Here is a 26,600-nt window from a genome sequence, read left to right on the forward strand (position 1 = left end):
AGACAGCTCCTCTGATGTGACCACTGTAAAGACAGCTCCTCTGATGTGACCACTGTAAAGACAGCTCCTCTGATGTGACCACTGTAAAGACAGCTCCTCTGATGTGACCACTGTAAAGACAGCTCCTCTGATGTGACCACTGTAAAGACAGCTCCTCTGATGTGACCACTGTAAAGACAGCTCCTCTGATGTGACCACTGTAAAGACAGCTCCTCTGATGTGACCACTGTAAAGACAGCTCCTCTGATGTGACCACTGTAAAGACAGCTCCTCTGATGTGACCACTGTAAAGACAGCTCCTCTGATGTGACCACTGTAAAGACAGCTCCTCTGATGTGACCACTCTGAAGACAGCTCCTCTGATGTGACCACTGTAAAGACGGCTCCTCTGATGTGACCACTGTAAAGACGGCTCCTCTGATGTGACCACTGTAAAGACGGCTCCTCTGATGTGACCACTGTAAAGACGGCTCCTCTGATGTGACCACTGTAAAGACGGCTCCTCTGATGTGACCACTGTAAAGACGGCTCCTCTGATGTGACCACTGTAAAGACGGCTCCTCTGATGTGACCACTGTAAAGACGGCTCCTCTGATGTGACCACTGTAAAGACGGCTCCTCTGATGTGACCACTGTAAAGACGGCTCCTCTGATGTGACCACTGTAAAGACGGCTTCTCTGATGTGACCACTGTAAAGACGGCTCCTCTGATGTGACCACTGTAAAGACGGCTCCTCTGATGTGACCACTGTAAAGACGGCTCCTCTGATGTGACCACTGTAAAGACGGCTCCTCTGATGTGACCACTGTAAAGACGGCTCCTCTGATGTGACCACTGTAAAGACGGCTCCTCTGATGTGACCACTGTAAAGACGGCTCCTCTGATGTGACCACTGTAAAGACGGCTCCTCTGATGTGACCACTGTAAAGACGGCTCCTCTGATGTGACCACTGTAAAGACGGCTCCTCTGATGTGACCACTGTAAAGACGGCTCCTCTGATGTGACCACTGTAAAGACGGCTCCTCTGATGTGACCACTGTAAAGACGGCTCCTCTGATGTGACCACTGTAAAGACGGCTCCTCTGATGTGACCACTGTAAAGACGGCTCCTCTGATGTGACCACTGTAAAGACGGCTCCTCTGATGTGACCACTGTAAAGACGGCTCCTCTGATGTGACCACTGTAAAGACGGCTCCTCTGATGTGACCACTGTAAAGACGGCTCCTCTGATGTGACCACTGTAAAGACGGCTCCTCTGATGTGACCACTGTAAAGACGGCTCCTCTGATGTGACCACTGTAAAGACGGCTCCTCTGATGTGACCACTGTAAAGACGGCTCCTCTGATGTGACCACTGTAAAGACGGCTCCTCTGATGTGACCACTGTAAAGACGGCTCCTCTGATGTGACCACTGTAAAGACAGCTCCTCTGATGTGACCACTGTAAAGACAGCTCCTCTGATGTGACCAACTTATTGTGTGTTATGGTATTTCAGTGTCAGGGAATTTAATTGAACTATATTTTAATGTGAAAAAAACATTATTTAAAGGTCTGTTTCTGATGTGTCCCAACCTCATTAGGAGTTGAAAGGAATATCCAGAGAATGTGAGCCAAGTCTGTCTCCAAACATGGACAGACATTTGGACAGCATTGCCCTGATTCAAATCAAGGATTACTTTATGACATTTTTGTTCAGTTATTGTCTGAAATAGGCTGTGATGGAAGAAGGGTTGTGAAGGGCAGAATGTCTGGATTGACAGAGAGCCTATTAACACTTCTATCACTCACTCACTCACTCACTCACTCACTCACTCACTCACTCAGACCTTGAGTTCTCTCTGCATCAGGGGGTACAGGACTCCCTGGGGTTAGATCACAGACACAGCTGCTTCCCCCAGACAGCTGACAACGGCTGGCATCACACAACGCTACATTCCCATCCATCCAGACCTCTATTCTGAATCCCAGTGTGCTCCATGTTGTTCTTGTTTAAAACTGTTCTGTAATCTTTCATGTACATGTATTTTATGTGGAAGCCAGGAATAGTAGCTGCTGCATATGCACCAGCTAATGGGGATCCTAATAAACTAAACTTCTGTACAAGGTTAGCTGCCTCAATCGTGAGAGAAGTAACTATGAGGTCAAGCGTGCATGAGAAATGGTGAACAGCATGCGAAATGGTGAACACCAAGAACACACTGTTTAAAAGGTTTTGAATTTCTTCTCAATTTGCTTTATTGGCATGACTTAAAAATTAACATATTGCCAAAGCTGACTTTGGAGATGTACAATATTGATATAATTAAAATAATAATCAATATTGTGAATATTGTTTTCTATCACTGCTGCAGGGCAGACTGGTGCTAGATTAGAGGATGGGTGTTACTCTGACCCAGTAGACCACAGTGAGGGAGATTTGCTTGTATAAATGTGTCTTGAACCCTGCTAATCAGCCTCAGCTCCTGGCACCACCTATTACTCTCACACCTCTCTTTCTCATTCACCTCTCCACTCAGAGCTTGTATAAATGTGTGTCTTAATAACTTCTTCTAACCCCCAGCCTTCCTTCAGCCCAGCCGGAAATCAGTGCTGTTAATCAGGCTGTGGAGACTAAGCGGGGCTGGTACAGAGATGACTGGGCTGGTGGTTTGATTACAAATGGATCCAAGAATGGCCTGATCCATGAATAAAGGAATGCATGGAGGGAGTAATGTAAGATCTGGGATCAGGACGTTGAGCTTCCTGAGTCTAAATATAGTCCCAATACGCTGTGAAAGGGACTGGTCATTCCTTAGCAACGCTCATAGCAGCAAGACCTACTGGAGACGAGGACAGAGGAGAGGATTGCTGTGTGTAATTGGGCATTGTTGGGTAGAGTTAAAGGTCTTACCCTGAGTGTGTTGGATGTTGAGCTGGTTGATTTGCTCGGTGAACTCGTTCTCCTCTATGGTTTCGGTGCGAGGGACGGACAGAGAGAAACGTCGCTTAAAGTTCTTCATCTTGTTAATGTCGCAGAGGAGCAGTACCTGATGAAGAGAGCGCAAGACAGTCAGACAAGGCATACGTGTATGTAAATGACTGGGTATTGAACCCTATTTTTCTGTATTTAGCCCACTGAGGTAAAGCCAAAGCATTAGCCCAGGGAGCTACCACAAGTTTTCAGAGTAACGCAAACAACACCATGTCCTTTACTCTCTTACAGTAGAAGCGTCCAACTCTACAGGCTACAACCACATTTATATAATTTCAACCACCACTAACCATAACCCCTTGGGTGAAAGAGAATAACAATTAGACTGTCTGAACAGAGGAAAGTGAATATGTAACTTGTTATTACTCCTGATATCTCCAGGAGTGGTTAGTATAATTTTTGTCTTCATCTGTTGTCTAGTACTGTCTTTTTGTTAGCTAGGGCCATCTACTTTAAAGGGAAACTTCACCACTAGACACTAGTTGGGGTGTTTTTTTTCAGTCTACTTACATGAGGGTGTTTGACATAATTATGCACTATAGCTGTATTTTTGTGCCGTGAGAGTTCAATGAATGGTGTCATGTTTTGTAGCAGTCATTGTGGCCTTTGTGTTTCAACAATTGCACGATCACGCAAGCAGTGGGTAGGTAAGGTTGTCCTTGTTCAATACAGCCATTGGTTCCTATCTGCCAGGACGTTGCAGGATGTCTAGGTTGACTAATTTCCCCTGGCTTTGTAAATACTAAAGCCTGATGGGTGCCATACTTTCTTGTTCCCGCTCTCGAAGGCAGGCTTTTCAAAACAGGAGCAGTACTAGTTTACAGTTTCACCGGGGCTATGTTACCGCGCTGTCTATCCAAGATGGCTGAATAATTAGCTACAATGGCTGCTTCTGATGATTCCTCTTTCCAAGAAGAGCTGGGTGACCAAACATTTATGTTATTATACATAGGAGCATACAGCCTTATTTAGTTGAGCCGGAATACACTGAAGAGGAGTTGAGACAGTGAGAGTAATTGCTGGACCAGGACTCAGAATGGTAAATGACAAACGAGTAAGTTGTTTTGCTGTCGGTAGTTAGCTAGCAATATAAGCTTTTTTTACACAAGGCAGTGTTGTTCAATACAATTTGGTGATCAATTCGGCCATAACAGGGCTTGCTAGTACCACAGCTGGCCAAATTTAGCTAGCTAGCTGTGTTTACTAAACCTAAAATGTACTGTAGTCTAATGTTATCGCTAGCTAGCTAACTAGCCTCAGTGCCTCTCATTAGGAGCAAAACTGTATAAATGTTTTGATGATGATGGCAGAGGGTAAAATAATGACTTTGGCTTGAGGACTCAAATTATTCTTGGAGTAACTACACCTGTGTGTAGTAGCTAGCTAGCTAACGTGTCTGTGAGATGTCTCATGCTACACCATGTTGCTACAGTAGGAATACAGACAGTAACGTTACACAACGATTGCTCATGAATGTGTAATAGCGTTTGTCTTTCTCACAGACGATACCGCTTGGATACAAAGAGGTTGATGACTCGAGATGTGAAAGGTCCCATAACAACGATCTCCCCCTGTATCAAAGTGACTCAGAACACCTCACTGCACCACCCAAATACACCATTTGCAAGTATTCCCTTTATTGAACTAGTATTTATTAAAGCGTTAGTATATTTTTCTTCTTCTGTATATGTCATACATTACCATAACTGTTCCTGCATACTGCTGTGTGAACTCACCTCGGTAATAATAGCTAATAAATGCTTTCTTGAATACAAGCCATGTCTACGTATGCTATAGTAACTAGGTTTCCATCTAATTCGCGACAGACCTTCATGCGATTAATCTAAAATATGCAGAAATAAAATATGCAAATTTTCCCACCAGATGTTTCCATCAAATTGACTTGTTGCTGATAAAAGTCTGTGCATGATGACGTAGTGCACAAAAAAGTTTGAGATTTTAAATTCCCATTAAGTTAAGTGCTTTTCCATCGGTATTGGCACGTGCACTCTAAAAGAAAAAAAACAGCTTGCGGACACAGTGCAGGTATAGCCTACATGATGAGATTATCATTGACAAAAGAGCGATATTGTTTTCATTTTTCAAATGGCAGCCAAGCATCGATCATGTCACCAAATTAAGACCCTCAATATTTATTGGAAAGGAGCATCAAGCTAATCACCTTGCACTTTCACCACCCTGGGAAGTTCATGATAACTTATTCATATGGAAAGTCCAATAAACTGCATGCTTTCCCGAGTCGTAGTGGGAGGACCACACCATATCTTCACGTGATTAAGTTTACTTCGATATGATGGTTATTTACGATGATAAAAAATATAAACGCAACATGCAACAATTTCAGTTGTTATAGTTCATATAATGAAATTAGTCACTTGAAATAGTCATTAGGCACTAATCTATGGATTTCACATGATTGAGAATACAGATATGCATCTGTTAGTCACAGATATCTTTAAAAAAAGGTAGGTGTGGATCAGAAAACAGTCAGTATCTGGTGTGACCACCATTTACCTCATGCAGTCTCCTTCGCATAGAGTTTGATCAGGCTGTTGATTGTGGCCTGTGAAATGTTGTCACACTCTTTTTCAATGGCTGTGTGAAGTTGCTGGATATTGGGGGATACTGGAACAGGCTGTTGTACACGTCGATCCAGAGCATCCCAAACATACTCTAAGGGTGACATGTCTGGTGAGTATGCAGGCCATTGCAGAACTGGGACATTTTCAGATTCCAGGAATTGTGTAGAGATCCTTGCGACATGGGGCCGGGGTGAAACATGAGGTGATGGCGGTGGAAGAAAGGCACGACAATGGGCCTCAGGATCTCGTCATGATATCTCTGTGCATTGAAATTGGCATCAATAAAATGCAATTGTGTTCATTGTCCTAGCGTATGCCTGCCCATACCATAACCCCACCGCCAATATGGGGCAGGTGAAGATGGATGTGGAGGTCCTGGGCTGGCGTGGTTACACGTGGTCTGCGGTTGTGAGGCCTGCTGGGCATACTGCCAAATTTGATAAAGCAGAGGTGGCTTTTGGTAGAGAAATTAACATTCAATGCTCTGGCAACAGCTCTGGTGGACATTCCTGCAGTCAGCATGACAATTGCACACTCCATCAAAACTTGAGACGTGGCATTGTTGTGTTAGAAAGCTGCACATTTTAGAGTGGCCTTTTATCACCAGCACAAGGTGCATCTGTGCAATGATCATGCAGTTTAATCAGCTTCTTGATATGCCACACATGTCAGGTGGATGGATTATCTTGGCAAAGGAGAAATGCTCACTAACAGGGATGTAAACACATTTGTGCACAATCTTTGAGAGAAGCTGTATATGGAACATTTCTGTGATCTTTTATTTCAGCTCATGAAACATGGGACCAACACTTGACATGTGTTTTATATACTGAATGAAAAACTATAAATGCAACATGAAAACATTCCCCCCCCCCCCCCCATGTCAATAAATCATGCATACTAACCTTCACACACAATACCCACCCCCAACAGACATCAGTCAGTCACCCACCCACCCACCCACACCATACCCTCCTTACCAATACCTCCCTTTCTCCAATTTAGACTTCAAGCCTTACATGAACAAGCAACTAAGCCTCCATAATACAGAAAACTACTGTAGAAGTTGTAGCCTACTTGTAAACACACCAACTATGACAAGACACGGACCATGTTTATGCCTAGCTCCAGCAGATGTATTTGCTCATCATGGAGGAGTCAGGGAAAGATTTAGTCGATTTTAGAATGTGACCTACACTAGTTCCTGGTGCTGAGCCTGATGTTGATACAGATGGGATCGGACTCTAAATATAAAACAGTTGCGTTAACCTCTGTGGTCGTTGGTTAGCTAGCTAGCTAAAGGTTAGCTAGCGTAACCTAATGAAGCTAATGTCAGCCTGCAAAGTTACAAATCATATTGGCAGATATAAGCTGGCTCATTACATTGATATGCTTTGGAATGTCTTGCCAGTATATTCTGAAAACTAGCTAGCTCTTTTCTGCTGCGCTGATGTTGGCTGATCGGATGCCTTCCTCTTTGAACCTCCACGGGGCAGTCCTCCACATCCTGAAATCACTGAATTGTGTGTGTTGTGATTTGCTTACAACAAGGAAATGTAGGTGGCCTGTTTCTTCTGGCGAGATGCAGAAACGCTCATATTTGTATGTAGTGAGGAAATTCCACATTTTTATAACACATATGTTAACATTAAAACCTTCTTCGGGCTAGGGTCCTTTTTTCATAATTTCCGCCTGACTGATGTGCCCAAAGTAAACTGCCTGTTACTCAGGCCCAGAAGACAGGATATATAATCGGTACCATTGGAGAGAAAACATGTTGAAGTTTGTAGAAATGTTAAAATAATGTATGAGACTATAACACAATAGATATGGTAGGAGAAAAACCAACCCACATTTTTATTTTGAGATCCTATGCTCTTACAATGGAAAGCTATGAGTCCTATGCAATTCCAGCTCCAAGATTGCAATTTGTATAGCTTCCACTAGATGTCAACAGTCTTTGTTCAAGGTTTCAGGCTTGTTTCTTCCCAAACGAGGAAGAATTTTGAGTTTTGGTACTGGGAGTCAGTTGGAAATCAGTCTTTGACTTGTTTTAACAAAGTTTAGCTGTAGCTTTTTGGATTCCTTTGTCTGCATGTTGAAAGAGTGTATTGCTCAAATCGATGGCGCCAACTAAACAGACTTTTTGAGATATTAAGAAGGATTTTATTTAACAAAACGACCATGCATGTTGTAGCTGGGAACCTTTGGATTGCAAATAAGAGGAAGATTTTCAAAAAGTAAGTGATTATTTAATCGCTATTTGTGATTTTATGAAGCCTGTGCAGGTTGAAAAATATGTTGATGTGGGGCGCTGTCCTCAATCGAATGGTATGCTTTCGCTGTAAAGCCTATTGTAAATTGGACAATGCAGTTAAATTAACAAGAATTTAAGCTTTTAACCGATATAAGATACTGGTATGTTCATAAATGTTTGATATTCATCATTTTTAGGATTATTTATTTGAATTGCGCGCCCTCCAATTTCATCGGATATCGGCAGGTATCCCGCTAGCGGGACGCCTAGCCTTGAGTGGACATACAGTTTACATACACCTTAGCCAAATACATTTAAACTCAGTTTTTCACAATTCCTGACATTTAATCCTAGTAAGAATTCCCAGTCTTCCCTCTCAGCCCAGTCCAAGCTCTTCTCTGTCCTGGCACCCAAATGGTGGAACCATCTGTAACCCTACCTCTTCCAAGAGCATCTTAATTAATCCCCCCCAAATGCCTTTTGTGAACTAACACTTGCACTTAACTTTCCCCCCCCCCCATACTAGCTCTTACTTTGCTGAAAGCTCCTTTATTAAGGAAAAATGCGGTTGGCCCATCTAGCTATCTTAAGATGAATGCACTAACTGTAAATCTCTCTGGATAAGAGCATCTGCTAAATGACTAAATTGTATAACTGAGGGATGGTATCATCCTGCCAGCCCATTGCACAGGCGTACCTCTGCTGAGCCAATGTTCCCTTACCTAATGTGCACTGAATGCCCTTCCACGCCAAACAGAACAGCCAGTGATTGGGTTGTGGTCTTTGGTTGAGGTCAGGAACAGAGAGACAAAGAGGCAGTCTCTGTGTGTGGTGTTCCCTAGCTGTTGTTGATGCTAATCTCAGAATACTGATGGATTGAATAATGAGGCAGAAAAACAGCAGGATAGCATTTAATCAATACAGTCACCTCTCGTTCACAACCCAGACACTGCTGTGTCAATACCTTATATAACCAACCCCCCCCCCCCCCCCCTTCACACACACACACTCATTACATCTCTCTCTCTCTCTCTAGCCATCTCTCTAATCGTTCTCTCTCTCTCATCATTCTCATCTTTCTCTGAGCAGCAGTGAAGGCTAGTTTCTATGGTCTCCTACTCTCTATTAGTCTCCTGTGTGTGTGTGTCACACTATCAAAGAGCATCTGGTCGTATTGGGGTGCTCAGTCCAGCCGTTCATTCCCTCTGATCATTCCTGGACACAGACGGACTTAATGGTGCTACCCTGGTATCTCTGACTCATCTCTCACCGCTTTCTCTCATCTCTGTCCCTTTCTCTGTTCCTTTCTCTGTCTTTCCTTCTCTGGCTCATCCACACCTGAACTAGCCTGCAATAGGCTGAAATGTGTTTCTGAGTGGTAGGAAAAGCCATTACCACCCAGTGTGTCAGCAGTCTAATCTGATGAGTGTGATTTTACAATGACTTCCTATGAACCTGGCAGACCTTCTGTCCACTCCAACATAATAACATTAGCTCTGGTCACCAGAGAGGAGACAACAGTCACACACAGACAGATATTTCCTTGGAAAAAGAGAGGATGAGAAAATTGAAATAGATGTCCCATGTCAAGTATACATCACAATCCTGAATACCACCTCAGCCATATTGGGTTTCCATTGACATGGTTAGTCCATTCTAGGAATTCTGCAACGTGAGAGAGGAGTTTAGAAAGAGATGGAAAGCACATGTAGCAGGAATGTGATGAGGGGGGTGTGAGAAGAATGGAAAAGATGGATCGCTGGTGTTAATTTTTATAAATGAAATTCAGGAAGAATAATGAATGCGTGTGTGTCTTTGTACTGTACTACGGACAGACTGTTTTTCTGCAGTGTGTGTGTGTGCCTAGCTGCACAGTAGTGAGGATCACGCTGGGCCTTTGGTCATATTACCTCTCGCCCCAACAGTTCACACGCACTGAAAGACTGGTCATTCAAGTGCTGCCTATGTAACTGCCGATAGCCACACACACACACACACACACACACACACACACACACACACACACACACACACACACACAGAGCCTAGTGGTTAGAGCGTTTTGCCAGTAACCGAAAGGTTGCTGGATCGAATCCCCGAGCTGACAAGTTAAAAATCTGTTGTTCAATGCCTGAGCAAGGCAGTTAACCCAGTGTTCCCCGGGCGACGTTGATGTTGATTTAAGGCAGCCCCCTGCACCTCTCTGATTCAGAGGGGTTGGGTTAAATGCGGAAGACACATTTCCCTTTATTTTCATGAAATCTCAGGACTTTTTGGAGAGTAAAAATGTTTGACCATTAAATCATATTTTCCTTAACCTAACTCCAACCTTAACCCCCCCCCAAAAAACTGAACTTAACCTTAACCCCAAAACCAAACGTTAAGCTTAAAATAGCATTTGAACAAATTCAGGACATGAAAAAAGTTGACTTTTCAGAAATGTTCTTGTTTTACTACCTTGTCAGGACATTATGGTGAATTGTTAGGACACTGGGGTCCTGAAAAGGTAGGAAAACAAGTACACACACACTCTGTCTCTACACACATGTGCCACATGCACAACTCACTCCTACAGACAATGTCCCCAGAGGACGGCAGATGGACGGCAGACAGAAGGCACACACAGGAACATTGAACATCTGTCCCCTATGTACCAGAGTACAGATCACATACGCACCAATGTGCAAGCTCACACAGACACATGCCGCCTCTGAGCAGTCCTGTGCAAAGTTGGTTATGTCCAGGTGCAAGAGAAAAAAAGACGGGCTACTCTCAGAACATAAAGCAATGATTATGCACAAAGAAAACCGAGAGAATTGGAAGCACTGATTTGCTTGAATGAAATGTTCTAATTCTAAAGGGCTGTTGTAATTGTGTGACTGTAGATAATAAGAACAATGGTGAAGAGCTGTGTTGTTTCTCCTCTGGTCATGTTCCATGGGGACTGTTGTCATGTGTCCAACATCACAGTCTCACGTGTCTCATGCACTCTAGAGACGCACCATGCATGGTGGGAGTTTTCCCCTGCTCTCTCCCTCCACATCCATCCCTCTCTCCTAAACCGTGGTGAGACAATAATAAAGATGACCTTTTGTATTTTTCTCGCCAGCGGCAGTGATGCTTCGTAATAAAACAAATGCTCCTTTCTTTGGTCTCTCTCTTGTCCTCCCTCGCTGTCTCTCCCCCTCTGGTATGTTGTGTGTGTCTCGTGTATGTGCATCTGTCTCTCTTGCTCTCGCTTTCTGAATAGAAGGCCTACTGTAAACCATGTGCCTGAGTGAAAAACAAATATCTCACTGCTGGGTCAACATCAGCGTGCAACACTGTGTTCCAGGCCTGAACATACAGCTTTATGTAATAGGTAATTAATGTTATACTTCTTATCATGTTTGGTCAATTGCTTTTTGGTTATAGTCATATTGTGCTTGTAATTACAAGGGCTGTGTGTGCACTCAATGTTTACAAGTTTAAATATTGTAAAAGTGTATATTGTAAATGTGTGCGAACATGTCTGTTTGTGAGCCTGCAAAAATATGTATGCATGCGTGTGTGTATGCAGGTGATGTGATGTGATTGCATCTGGAACATCCGATGTCAACCTTGGCTGTGTTGACCGCAGAGGGTATTACTGCAGAGTGTCATTCACTATGCTCAGGAGGCTGGGAAAACTCCTGCTCCTAGTGAAGACGAAAACAAACCCTTTACATGGACAAAGAGACAACCACTGCGATTGGACAATAAGACTAACAGGGCTGAGCTCGCTGTATGCAGGGTTTCAGGCCTTTGCATCTGTAATTAAAAATATACTCATACAGTCAATCAATCATTTTGGATTTAAAAGGCCTATGTAACCTAGCCAGCCGAAGTTTGAATATAAACCAAATTTGATCACGTTCACATTTTCCAGAACACAAATAAATGGGCCTATTTGAAGCTATAAATACATAGCTTAGGCTATACAAATATGTTACGTTTGCCCTGGTCAGGTCCAGATGGTTTCTCTAGACTACCTGCAGCTGTGGTTAACATTAGGCTACAGTTGATCAGACTAATTGTGCACAATGACAAATCATGAGTCATTGTATAAATGTTTGTGGCAGGTATAAGCTTCCATATAAAATGTTTGTGGCAGGTATGAGCTTCCATATAAAATGTTTGTGGCAGGTATGAGCTTCCATATAAAATGTTTGTGGCAGGTATGAGCTTCCATATAAAATGTTTGTGGCAGGTATGAGCTTCCATATAAAATGTTTGTGGCAGGTATGAGCTTCCATATAAAATGTTTGTGGCAGGTATGAGCTTCCATATAAAATGTTTCTGGCAGGTATGAGCTTCCATATAAAATGTTTGTGGCAGGTATGAGCTTCCATATAAAACAGCTTGTGGCAATGAATTCACTTATACTCACAATTTGCTTTTACCACGTAATGATTTGCATGATGTTGATAAAAATTAAGCTTGGTTTGTTGTAATGTTGTATGGTAGGCTTACTGTACTTTTATATTTGTATGAGAGGATTAATAGTCTAGTCTATTGTTACTTGATGAAGACTGCTGTTAGCAACTCTGTAATTTTGTCTTGAAGCTGAAAGGTAATGAGAAACCTACATATGAGGAAATAAACCCTTTAATTGTCTGCACATGCTAGTAAATTCTTGCATTATTCCAAGAGTGTAGTATGGTTTGGTTGCATTATTCAATAGTGGGAATAGGGCCTTAGATTCAACATCTGTCAATCAGTCTGTCCCACCACACACAGGAGAGAGCAGATAAGAACATGTTAGGGATGTCATCATGAGTAGTATGGCTCTGAAGGCTCTCTAAAAATGTCTCTGCTGATGATTTGTCTTTTAAAATACTTAATCACTCCTTGAAGAAGACGTTATGTGCACGTGTGTCCGTGTTATGTTCAGCAGTGTGCTTGAATTCCAACTAGGGGAGAGTGGGATAAGTTGAGCCAAAGGGTTATTTGAGCCACCCTTTGTTTCTAGGAAATCATACACACAATTATTTATGTGACCAACGATTTAGGAAGAGGTCATCATTTCATGGAGTCTGAAAGAAGAAACCACATAGAAAAAGTGGTAATCAAGTTATTTCCAAAAATTACTTTCACAAGTCAAAGGAATTTATTGCGTTATAGGTTTTATGAGGCTTGTGTCTCAATCAAAGTAGATCAGTTTGTCTCTATAAGCTACAATATGAGGTCCTAAACCTAGCATGAAAGTGCATCATTGTAGCTGTGTCGGCTAATATAGTCAATGTTTGCCTTGGGGTAAGTTGAGCCATGAACTCAAGTTAGACTTTGTTTGTAAAGTGCATTTGTATTGTTACAGAGCAGCCATCATCATGCCCCGTGTTACAAACTGTACATTTAACGTAAAATAAGCAGGGGTCTAGCCCCCCTTGAGGTTCTTCAGAGAGAAGCCATCATCATGCCCCGTGTTACAAACTGTACATTTAACGTAAAATAAGCAGGGGTCTAGCCCCACTTGAGGTTCTTCAGAGAGCAGCCATCATCATGCCCCGTGTTAAACTGTACATTTAACGTAAAATAAGCAGGGGTCAAGCCCCCCTTGAGGTTCTTGGGAGAGAAGCCATCATCATGCCCCGTGTTACAAACTGTACATTTAATGTAAAACAAGCAGGGGTCAAGCCCCCCTTGAGGTTCTTGGGAGAGCAGCCAAGGAAGTGAGAGAAAGGAAGAAGTCCATTCGAGCAGCAGGAAGGGATGAAAAAATGGACTGAATGACACTGACCAGGTACATTGACAAAAAATAAAATATCTGAACGTAGGCATACATTTAAGATATACCACACCCCCATTCCATGAATTAAACTTTGACCTACCAGCACCATCACCCACTTACCCCAAGGTGGCTCAACTTGTCCTGTCCCTATGCTCAACTTACCCCATATCCGGCGTATGTTGTGCCAAGAGGACAATTTTTTGGACAGCATGAATTCTGATTACTTCCAGGGATAGACAACATTTTGAAATATATGTAGATATCTTTGTTAGAAATAATACTATATTTCCCTTGATGTAGTGGTGCTGAATGTATAAAATGGCTCAACATTCCCCACTCTCCCCTACAGCAATCACTGTAAGTTAGTTTCTTCTGAGGTCTGATTCCGTATCCATCATGTACAGCATAATATCAGTTTTCTTAGTTTTCCTAAACAGCACAAATTTGTTCACATCCCTATTAGTGAGCATTTCTCCTTTGCCAAGTTAATCCATCCACCTCCGGTATGGCACATCAAGAAGCTGATTAAACAACAGGATCATTATGCAGGTGCAGCTAGTGCTGGGGACAATAAAAGGCCACTCTAAAATGTGCAGTTTTGTCACACATAACAAATAACATAACATATTGTGTCCCAAAGTTTTATACACTTTAGCATGTCATACATTTTAGGATTCCATTGATAATTTGGTGTCTCTAAATAAAGTGTCATTGGTGTTACTCAATTTAAATTATATTACGAGCAAAAGGATTAATCATATCACTTTAGTAAATGGTTTTGAAAGGGTAAATGGCCTTAGATTTGAGAATACTGAATGTGGCATCAATTTTAGAAAATCCTCAATTATCTAAAATGTGTCATTAGTGTTACCATCATTGGTGTTATTACTCCCACTGGTGGCATAATGTTATCATAATGTTAAAAAAAAACAAGAATGACCCAAATATAACAATGGCTGGCAGTGGGAATGCCTAAAGTGAGCTGAACAATTCTTTCAAGTATTCATGATGTCACAGACTGGCCATCTAAACACAACTGATTGTCAATGATGATGTCACCGGCCTGACCATTTGAATGTGATCAGTTGCAGTGAAGTAATCATGTCCTGGACAGCTGAGTGGTGACGTATTGGCTCTGTTGATGGTTTTATCTGGCCCCTATGTCAGAGTACTCACAAATTGCCTATTACGATCTGTCCCCCAGCTCTATCACAATCAATAACCTAACACTGTGTGTGTGTGTGTGTGTGTGTGTGTGTGTGTGAGGCCAGAGAAGGTTAGCCTCAGACCAGAAAATCAACATTACTCATATCATGGTTGAGGAGTGACCGCCACTACAGGTTTCAGCGCTAAAGCTAAAAGACAGTTTATGCTTGATTAGAAAATGTGGTCGGAGGCTCCGTATGGAGGGTGTGATGCAATTGCAGAGCCTCCAGAGGCATGCATAGGCCAAATTGTCAAAGAAATTAACTTTGTCCTGAATACAAAAGTGTTATGTTTGAGGCATGTTTAGGGGCAAACACAACACTTGACTGAGTACCACCTCATATTTTTAAGCATGGTGGTGGCTGCATCATGTTATGAGTAAGCTTGTCATTGGCAAGTACTAGGGAGTTTTATAGGATAAAAATACATGGAATAGAGCTAAGCACAGGGAAAATCCTAGAGGAAAACCTGGTTCAATCTGCTTTCCAACAGACATTAGGAGACAAATTCACCTTTCAGCAGGACATTAACCCAAAACACAAGGCCAAATATACACTGAAATTGCTTACCAAGACAACATTGAATGTTCCTGAGTGGCCTAGTTACAGTTTTGACTTAAATCAGCTGGAAAATCTATAGGAAGACCTAAAAATGGCTGTCTAGCCATGATCAACAACTAACTTGACAGAGCTTGAAGCATTTTTTAAAATAATAATGTGCAAATGTAGTACAATTCAGGTGTGCAAAGCTCTTAGACTCACCCAGAAAGACTAAACAGCTGTAATCGCTGCCAAAGGTGATTCTAACATGTATTGACTCAGGGGTATAAATACTCATATACGACAGCACGTTCCAGTTCCAGCCAATCCCCAGCAACTTCGCACAGCCATTGAAGAGGAGTGACAACATTCCACAGGCTTTCAATCAACAGCCTGATCAACTCTATGCGAAGGAGTGTCATGCTGCATGAGGCAAATGGCAGTCAAACCAAATACTGAGTGGTTTTCTGATCCACACCCCTACCTTTTGTTTTTAAAGGTATCTGTGACCAACAGATGCATATCTGTATTCCCAGTCACGTGAAATCCATAGATTAGGGCCTAATGAATTTATTTACTGATTTCCATATATGAACTGTAATTCAGTAAAATCTTTGAAATTCTTGCATATTGCATTTATATTTTTGTTCAGTATATATTAGATATTTCTGTATTTCATTTTCAATAAATATGCAACCATTTCTAAAAACATGTTTTCACTTTGTCATTATGGGGTACTGTTTATAGATTGGTGAAAAAACAACAATTTAATACATTTTGAATTCAGGCAGTGAAACAGCAGAATGTGGCATAAGTTAAGGGGTATGAATACCTTCTGAAGGCACTGTATGCCGAATGTGATAGTCTGCCTATAACCAACCTGAGTAGGCCTATAGATCCATTCCTATTCTATTCAGGCTTTATTATTTGGCTGGCTCAACAACTAAATGTTTGTTGAATTTGGAAAAATCCACCTGCACTCGGCCTCACCCCACCTACTCAGCCAATCAGGAGCCCATACTTCGTTACCGCCATGGCATACTGTATACTTTTGACTAAACAGTACGTGATAAATAGTGTGCGACGATGAGTAAATAGTATGCCGTTTAAGTATGTAGTATAGGTATTCGGACACAATCAGTGTCTTTAATGAGCTCTTACCCAGCTAGAGTTAGCTTCTGGAGAACCAAGCTGGCAATTATCTAAAATCACCTCATCAGACTGCCTCAGAACAGCCAGCCAGATTAGAATACAGTCTACCAGACCAGCAGGCTGAGGTCTCAACAGTTCACTTCACCACTCAGAGGGGAAAAAACAGAGAGACAATTAGCACAAAGATCCTTATTTTCAAAAAGTGTGATTGTGCAAGAGTGCCAGAGATGAAGAAGTCACTGCAATGATCATTGTGGAAAATTTGTTGCCTCAGATAAGTTTCTGTATGTAGCTTTCTGGAATAAATGACTGATTGTTCTGGAATAAAGTTGACCCCATGTCTGCAGACTGCAAGGGTTGTGTGAATTACATGGCTGTTGTTATGAGCAGCACACCTGATCTGCTGTCTCTGCCGGGGCCTCTGGGGAGCACGTGATGTGGGGGGGGGGGGGGGGGGGTCCTAGAGGGGTAAGGTCGTAGAAGGGTAAGGTCCTAGAGGTTAGGGGCTATTGTGTATCTTTCATGAAAGCTCATATGTGCTTACTGTTCCTGTTGAGCTGCGTTAGTGTCTCTGTTGTATTTAAACAGTGTGCAGGTATTTCCCTTCCTCCTCTAAGCTCAGTCACACCCCCAGGAGAGTGAGGGAGAGATCACTGGATTTAGCATGGTGTGTGATCACAGTTCCACTGAGTTGGTTGATAATGTCAGACTGACCTTGGCTTAGACACCTGGGCCCGGTTTTCCGATAGCGATGGAACTTAGTGTTTTAACACTGCATCTTTCCTACAACAGGCAAAAATGTAACATTCGTTTCCCAAAACACCACCCAGAGAGAACGTTCGCTAAGTGTGTCTTTGAGGCATGTGTCGATACTGATAGGATCAAAAGAAAGGCTTTCTCCATTGAAAGCTTCCCTTAACTTTAGAACCATTCCACAATACTGATGACGGATCATCTCCTGGAAAGATATCATCTATGGCTGCAAATATTGAGGCTGGTTATTCTAATGCTTACCCTATAATGATGCACTAAATCAAGATTTGGCACATCATTATGCACATGTTGTTACATATCATGAAATATATTGAGACAAATTACAGACAGTAGCCTACTAGTAGCAACATTTAACTCAACTGATTGAACATTAAATGTATTTAAATCAGCAGCAGCCCACCAATTAGGGTGTTAAGGGTGGCGCCCCACCATTATGTTTTAAATGCTCATAAAAGTGTGGTAAATGTGTACATTTTCCCGTTGAAAAAAGATAGAGTTCAAAACAAGCTGTTCAGTTACCTACTTCTTTGCCCCTTAGTGTCTGCTAGCAGCAGCAGCTCTGCCTCCGTGGGGGAATAGGCCGTACAATCATTGCTTGGATTGTTTTGCCAGCTATTTGATATGAGGGGAAATTGCCATAATACAATTTCAGGATTTCATAGCATAAATTATAACAGCACAAAGTAAATGGACTGACCAGGGGCTCTCAAATGTGCATCTGTTGAGTCAGAACTTCTGGGTGTGCTCTAGTCTCCCTCCCAATGAGTCGCTCATACCAGACGGCTTACTTCTGCATATGCGAGACTAGATCTGCTCTATCAGGTACAGATGGCGCTAAAGCAAAAAGCAAAAAGCAAATTGTAATTAACTTGTAAATAAATAATCATAACAGTCATGGGAGCCTGAGACCTGATAAACTGGACTACTACATCCAACAAGAGTCGAAGGACAGAGGGATGCACTAGCTAAAACCTTTTCATCGTGGAACTGGTAGGACAAAAATGCTTGGCCAATTGTATTGTTTCCCCCCATGTTGTTCATCGGGTTCTACTGTAGGTGACAGGGCGACATGTTGCGTGAACTAAAACGACATAAAACCGGGTGAATCACAAAGCATGATCAAATGATTTAGCTGGCTACAGTCATTTTATAAAGCATTTCGAAATAGTTTGGTCTTTTTTTGGTCAAATTAACCAGTTATCTACCTTTGGTAGCTTGCTAGGTAGTTAGCTCCCATGCCAATTTCAAGTCTTTCTAAACTAATATATGACTAACTTGGAAATATGAAATTATTATTGAATTAAAGTGAACAGGCTAACGCATCATGCTTTGTGACATTATGTTAGCTAGCTATCCCCAGGTACGTAATGTGTTTTCACTTATTGCATCTGCATGCTTGTTGCATTCTCCCTGGTGCACCTGTTCTTTCACGACGTGAGTTGGCTGCTCCTTATCAATAGTATAATGATATCTGTTCAAAACAGTGGCAGCATGTGCAGTAGTGGTCATTCGTTTTTTGACATGCAAAAGTGAAATAGGTGTGTTTATGCTGATGTTGAAATGCACAGATCGCTTTATATACATCTTTTCAAAGAAACTACCATTAGTTCAAAAACTTGGCTTCATATTTCTGTCATGCTGCAACCACTCATGCCCCAGGTATTCAGCCAATCAGTGGCCGCCGCTGATTTCAATATGATTGAAATAGGCCTAGCCTATAGCACACTGTATTTACATTACAATGCAGTCATCTCCATTTTAATTTGAAGCATATTTTTATACGTTGCAGTTATTTATTTTATCAATTTCAAAGACATTTGCAACTTTTGTATTTGTAGTCAACTTTGTTCTGAAGTTATCGCTGGTTACAGGGAGGCGGATAAACGATGTTCAGCAGAGATCTTCAGTGTATAAAGTGACGCAGGAGGGCAAAAAAACATCTAACGATGCACTTAGCTGTTCTACGAATGGCCTGAGGTAGGCGTTAGATTACGAGTGTTAATAACGATGGTTTTGGGAAACAGATCAGAGTCTCTCTCTCTCTCTCTTTCTCTTTCTATTTCTCTCTGTCTCTCTTTCTCTCTCTTTCTCTCTCCTCTTTCTCTCTCTCTCTTCCACACACCAAGGGAATGACTTTCCAGCCTGGACATCTTGTAGTGGGAGAGGTGAGAAGTTTGACTGAAACACACACACAATGATACCAGCTTGGTGTGTGGCTTAGCATGTGTGTATAAATCTGGGCTTGATTGTATTCCCAGTGAGTGTATTTATATCCGTGGTGTTTTTTTGATGAATCCAGGCCCATTGTTTCTCTATGCCATGGCTCTTGCTTCATATTAACATGATTAAAAACGGGTTTGGTGGTGTTAGATGAGTCAGAGCCAACAATAAGACGTGAGTTATGTAAATAGTGTAATGTGCCCCATACAACCCAACATGACACAAATCAACTGCCTGCTTGTAATCAGGGTCAGTGCAGGTGAGACACACACACACACACACACACACACACACACACACACACACACACACACACACACACACACACACACACACACACACACACACACACACACAGCCAATGAACACTGGGAAATCTCCATTCCTGGCACAGAGCAGCCAATCATGGCAGCATGCACACGTCACACACACTCTACAGCAGGGGTGTCAAACATACGGCCAGCAGGCCCATTCAATCCGGCCAGCGAGGTGGTTTGAGTGGCGCATCATACACACAGTATGTACTGTATGTATATATACTGAACAAAAATATAAACGCAACATGTAATGCGTTGGTCCCATGTTTCATGAGATGAAGTTAAAGATCCCAGAAAGTTTCTCTCAAATGTTATGCACAAATGTGACTCATTTCAGCAAACTAGGCATATGTTGCAAGTCACGACCTTCACAGGAGAGGCGTTTGAACATGTCTTTTTTATCAAAATGCGTTTTTTGGCAGAAATGCCTTCTTAAACATTTGAACTTTCATGTGCCTTAATAACAAACCTGTATGCCATCTGTAAATATGAATGAAGTTGTTAAAATACAAGCCTAGTTGGTTTAGCCACAGAAAAAGACAAGAACCTTTCCGCTAGCCATGACTGGCTGAGATAATGAATGGGCTGGATACGGCGAGAGATGAGTTTCAGATTGGTCTGCCGTATAGCATCTTCTGTCTATGTAATCAGATGCTCGTTATGAGTAGATAATCCTTTCAACTGCAGTTTTTTCTAAATCTATAACGTTAGCCATGGAGAAGGGCAAATGTGTTGCTACTGCTCTCAATAACATTGCTGCCCTGAATTTATCACGCTAATCAATAGTGCTACATGTCTAGGCGCTACATGTCTACGCGCTTATCAGGCGCTTCCCGCTATCAGTGGGAAAAAGTTGTGATGTACTACTTTCAGGAGGACGACCGAACCATGCAGGCTCTCTCTGAATCTGAAAATGAATCAGACGATGTGAATCCAAGTGACATGACACAACGGGCCAAGCAAGCTGTACAAACAAAACGGAAACGACACAAGACGTCTTTTTAATGAAAGGGGTTGCAGTCTGCCATGAAGTGTTCATCCATGTCTACGGGTAAGAGTCTAGCTACAGTTTCAGATATTATACATTTCTAAATTTGTCAGAAAGTTGTTTTCATTGCAAGTTAAAGCTTACTGTTAGCTAGCTAGCTGCCGTTAGGTTGCTGGCTCGCTAGCTAACATTACGTGTATGATCTGTGGAGTAATATTATCTCAGAAAGCCATTTGCATTGCTAGTTATATCCTAATGTTAGCTAGCTAACTAGCTGCCATTGAACCTATTTTGTTAACTTTAGCTAGCTATGACAATCGGTTTGTATTGCTAGTTATCTATGGATTGGGATTTTGGTTAATTGTTTAGCTAGCTAGCTAGCTACATGTCTAAAACAAAAGACTCCACTTTGCCAGATGATCCCATGGCCCATCAAGTTAGCCAGGTGTGTCTGACGGTGATTACGGCTATCTATTGTATAATAATGCAAAAATATTTGTATCTGGAATTTGTCTTTCAGCATCAGTAGAACACGCCTGACTCTCCTCCACCATCTGCTCTCCTCTCGACTCTTTTTCCTGTAGTCCACAATCATCTCCTTTGTCTTGATCACGTTGAGGGAGAGGTTGTTGTCCTGGCACCACATGGCCAGGTCTCTGACCTCCTCCCTATAGGCTGTTTTGTTGTTGTCAGTGATCAGGCCTACCACTGTTGTGTCATCGGGAAATGTAATGATAATGTTGGAGTCGTGCCTAGCCGTGCAGTCATGAGTGAACAGGGAGTACAGGAGGGGGCTGAGCACGCACCCCTGAGGGGCCCCTGTGTTGAGGATCAGCGTGGCAGATGTGTTGTTACCTACCCTTACCACCTGGGGGCGGCCCTTCAGGAAGTCCAGGATCCAGTTTCAGAGGGAGGTGTTTAGTCCCAGGGTCCTTAGCTTAGTGTTGAGCTTTGAGGGCACTATGGTGTTGAACACTGAGCTGTAGTCAATGAATAGTATTCTCACATTGGTGTTCCTTCTGTCCAGGTGGGCAATAGTGTGGAGTGCAGTGTGGAGTGCAATAGAGACGGCATCATCTGTGGATCTGTTGGGGCGGTATGCAAATTGCAGTGTGTCTAGGGTTTCTGGGATAATGGTGTTGATGTGAGTCATGACCAGCCTTTCAAAACACTTCATGGCTACAGACGTGAGTGCTTTTTGGCAGGTTACCGGGCAGGTTACCTGGCAGGTTACCTCATTTAGGCAGGGTACCTTAGTGTTCTAAGGCACCGGCACTGTGGTGGTCTGCTTAAAACATGTTGGTATTACAGACTCGGACAGGGAGAGGTTGAAAATGTCAGTGAAGACACTTGCTAGTTGGTCAGCGCATGCTCGCAGTACACGTCCTGGTAATCCGTCTGGCCCTGCGGCCTTGTGAATGTTGGCCTGTTTGAAGGTCTTACTCAGATCTGTTGCGGAGAGCGTGATCACGCAGTCTTCTGGTACAGCTGGTGCTCTCATGCATGTTTCAGTGTTATTTGCCTCGAAGCAAGCATAGAAGTAGTTTAGCTCATCTAGTAGGCTCGTGTCGCTGGGAAGCTCTCGGCTGTGCTTCCCTTTGTAGTCTGTAATGGTTTGCAGGCCCTACCACATCCGACGAGCGTCAGAGCCGGTGTAGTATGATTTGATCTTCGTCCTGTATTGATGTTTTGCCTGTTTGATGGTTCGTCGGAGGGCATAGCGGGATTTCTTATAAGCTTCCGGGTTAGAGTCCCACTCCTTGAAAGCGGCAGCTCTAGCCTTTAGCTCAGTGCGGATGCTGCCTGTATCTATGGTTTCTGGTTGGGGTGTGTACGTACAGTCACTGTGGGGATGACGTCATCAATGCACTTATTGATGAAGCCAATGACAGATGTGGTGTACTCCTCAATGTCATTGGAGGAATCCCGGAACATATTCCAGTCTGTGCAAAACAGTCCTGTAGCTTAGCATCTGCTTCATCTGACCACTTTTGTATTGATCTAGTCACTGGTGCTTCCTGCCATTCACATGGCCTCATGTGAATCCTTAAAGAGATGAGTGGGGCTCAGGCTTAAGCAGGTGTGAACTTTCAAATCAGAATTACTTTCCCATTGTTCCTCAACTGCAGTGTATGATATACCATTTTCTAGTGCTTAGTCTCTACTTTTATCCAATGTAAAAAACACCATTTCAAATTTTGCTACAAAAGACCTACCGTAATTTCCGGACTATAAGCCGCTACTTTTTTCCCACGCTATGAACCTCGTGGTTTATACAATGACACGTTTTTTTTTTTCTCACAAGATTCACACCGCCAAAAAACTGAGCACCGTCACATAATGTGACGTAAATCGAGCGCGCTCAAACTTCCCATCATTCTGATTACGGTAGTCATTTTGTCACCCTCATCATGGCAAAGACACGGAGAAATGCATATGATGCAGCTTTCAAGTTGAAGGCGATTGATCTGGCTGTTGGAAAAGGAAATAGAGCTGCTGCACGGGAGCTTGGCCTTAATGAGTCGATGATAAGACGTTGGAAACAGCAGTGTGAGGAGCTGACTCAGTGCAAAAAGACAACAAAAGCTTTCAGAGAAGAAAAGCAGATGGCCCGAACTAGAAAATGAGCTTGAAGACTGGGTCAACACACAGAGAGCAGACGGCCGAGGTGTTTCAACTATCTAACTAACTAACTTAAACAATCGCCACCGCAATGAAGTTTGACTTTCTTGGTAGGCTACTGTTTACTGCTATTTTTTTTATTTCTGTTACAAGCCGTGTTTCGTTAAAGCCTATTTATTTTTGTTACAAGCCGTGTTTCGTTTAAAAGCCTATTTATTTTTGTTACAAGCCGTGTTTCGTTTAAAGGCTGTGTAAAGTTCATTTGTTTCAATGTACCGTTAGGCACTTGCGGCTTATAGACGTGTGCGGTTTATTTCTGTACAAAATACATATTTTTAAAAAATTCAGTGGGTACGGCTTATATTCAGGTGCGCTTAATAGTCCAGCAATTACGGTAATCGAGGCGGTCCGTCACAAATGTGTTTACATCCCTGTTAGTAAACATTTCTCCATTGCCAAGATAATCCATCCACCTGACAGGTGTGGCATATCAAGAAGCTGATTAAACAGCATGATCATTACACAGGTGCACCGTGTGCTGGGGACAATAAAAGGCCACTCCAAAATGTGCAGTTTTGTCACACAACACAATGCCACAGATGTCCACCAGTGCTATTGAACACAATACCTTTGATCCCCTAAAATGAAGGGACTATGTACAAAAAGTGCTATAATTTCGAAACAGTTCTCCCGATATTGCTGAAAATACCCTCAAATTAAAGCTGACAGTCTGCACTTTAACTTCATAGTCAATGTTTCGTTCCAAAGTGCTCAAGTACAGAGCCAAAAAGAAAATGTGTCACTGTCCCAAAACTTTTTGAACTCACTGTATACACACACACACACACACACACACACACACACACACACACACACACACACACACACACACACACACACACACACACACACACACACACACACACAGTCATTTCTCACAATACCATTTCTGACAATAAAATACTGCGGGAGTCAAACACAGAGTGACTAGGATTAACTGAAACACACAAGTTCCAGATATGTAAAAACAGAGCATGGTCCATAGCACAGTAGAGAAGATGCCCTTAGAACTGTCCCAGGGTCAGTCTAAACCTGATGTCTCCTTTTTGGTTCTGATCAATCATAGTCAGGATGACAGGTCCCAGACCAGCAAAATCACAGAGACATAGAGGTGGGAAGGGGTGAGAGAGGGGGGATAAATAGAAAGACAAAGTAAGGAGACAGAAATAGATACAAAGAGAGCGAGAGAGAGATATACAGAGAAAGATATAGAGAGAGTGAGGGATAAAGACAGAGAAAGATATAGAGTGAGGGAGGGATAAAGACAGAGAAAGATATAGAGTGAGGGAGGGATAAAGACAGAGAAAGATATAGAGAGAGGGAGGGATAAAGACAGAGAAAGATATAGAGTGAGGAAGGGATAAAGACAGAGAAAGATATAGAGTGAGGGAGGGATAAAGACAGAGAAAGATATAGAGAGAGGGAGGGATAAAGACATAGAAAGATATAGAGAGAGGGAAGGATAAAGACAGAGAAAGATATAGAGAGAGGGAGGGATAAAGACAGAGAAAGATATAGAGTGAGGGAGGGATAAAGACAGAGAAAGATATAGAGAGAGGGAGGGATAAAGACAGAGAAAGATATAGAGAGAGGGAGGGATAAAGACAGAGAAAGATATAGAGAGAGGGAGGGATAAAGACAGAGAAAGATATAGAGAGAGGGAGGGATAAAGACAGAGAAAGATATAGAGAGAGGGAGGGATAAAGACAGAGAAAGATATAGAGAGAGGGAGGGATAAAGACAGAGAAAGATATAGAGTGAGGGAGGGATAAAGACAGAGAAAGATATAGAGAGAGGGAGGGATAAAGACAGAGAAAGATATAGAGAGAGGGAGGGATAAAGACAGAGAAAGATATAGAGTGAGGGAAGGATAAAGACAGAGAAAGATATAGAGTGAGGGAGGGATAAAGACAGAGAGCAGCAACAGTTGTACTTACAGGAGTGAAGAGGTCGTCCGCGAAAGGAAACAGAAGCCTCTCTCCTTCTGTTCACGGTGTCCAAAGACTTCCCAGGTGTGTCTGTGTGTCTTTATGTTATTCTGACGGAGCAGGCAGAAGACGCAGACCAGAGCGAGAAACAGAGAGAGAATGGTAGAGAGAGACAACAACTCCAGTCTTCCCCTCTGACAGCGCACGACTCAACCCCTCCGTCCTCCTGCATGCAATCACTCCGCTGCCTGAAAAAAGAAAAAAGAAAACCTGAAGAGAAAATCCCCAGAGGAAAAGAGAGAGCTATATGGAGGGTTTTATAATCAGCCTCTCTATCCGTCCCCCTCCCTCTTTCTCCCCCTCCCTCATTGTTATAGCAACAGCCAATCACAGCTCAGCATAGCACAAGCCTTTCTCAGCCAGCCCTGCAGTGTTGACATGATTTTCACTTTAATCAACTAATGCAATATGCCTCGTGTGTGTGTGTGTGTGTGTGTGTGTGTGTGTGTGTGTGTGTGTGTGTGTGTGTGTGTGTGTGTGTGTGTGTGTGTGTGTGTGTGTGTGTGTGTGTGTGTGTGTGAGAGAGAGTGCGACAGGAGAGAGAACTATTTGAACATGGTGACAGTTGACTGGTGATGTTTGAACTGGGGGTTTTAATGACATGGCATATAGAAGAGCCATTTCAAATCAAACTTTATTTATCACATGTGCTGAATACCCAGAAGTGTAGACCTTACCATGAAATGCTTACTTACAATCCCTTAACCAACAGTGCAGTTCAAGAAGAGTTAAGAAAATATTTACCAAATAAACTAAAGTAAAAAATGTAATAAAAAAATAATAAAAACACATTAACATAACAATAACGAGGTTATATACAGGGGGTACCGGTATCGAGTCAGTGTGCTGGGGTACAGGTTAGTTGAGGTAATTTGTGCATGTAGGTAGGGGTGAAGTGACTATGCATAGATAATAAACAATGAGTAGCAGCAGTGTACAAAACAAATGGAGGGGGGGGTGGGGGTCAATGTAATAGTCCGGTGGCCATTTTATTAACTGTTCAGCAGTCTTATGGCTTGGGGGTAGAAGCTGTTAAGGAGCCTTTTGGTCCTAGACTTGGCGCTCCAGTACCGCTTGCCGTGCGGTAGCAGAGAAAACAGTCTATGTCTTGGGTGACTGGAGTCTGACAATTTTATGGGATTCCTCTGAC

At 42.5% G+C, this 26,600-nt stretch overlaps 1 protein-coding gene across 2 annotated transcripts in view; it reads right to left on the minus strand.

Annotated features, from left to right (window-relative positions):
• Positions 1-25,719, minus strand: part of LOC129849275 (cyclin-dependent kinase 18-like) — a 55,549-nt gene extending 29,830 nt beyond the window's left edge. Inside the window, exons 1-2 of one of the 2 annotated variants that reach the window (XM_055916204.1) lie at positions 25,400-25,719; positions 2,895-3,030 (exon numbers count right to left, since the gene is read on the minus strand). In XM_055916204.1, the coding sequence (XP_055772179.1) occupies positions 2,895-3,003 (109 nt within the window). In that variant the 5' untranslated portion in view covers positions 3,004-3,030; positions 25,400-25,719. Of the gene's footprint in view, positions 1-2,894; positions 3,031-25,399 lie in introns of those variants that run through there. The other variant, XM_055916213.1, reaches the window with a different exon arrangement.
• Positions 25,720-26,600: the final 881 nt, after the last annotated feature.

Source organism: Salvelinus fontinalis, chromosome 3, assembly GCF_029448725.1.
Source record: "Salvelinus fontinalis isolate EN_2023a chromosome 3, ASM2944872v1, whole genome shotgun sequence".
NCBI classification, from domain to species: domain Eukaryota; kingdom Metazoa; phylum Chordata; class Actinopteri; order Salmoniformes; family Salmonidae; genus Salvelinus; species Salvelinus fontinalis.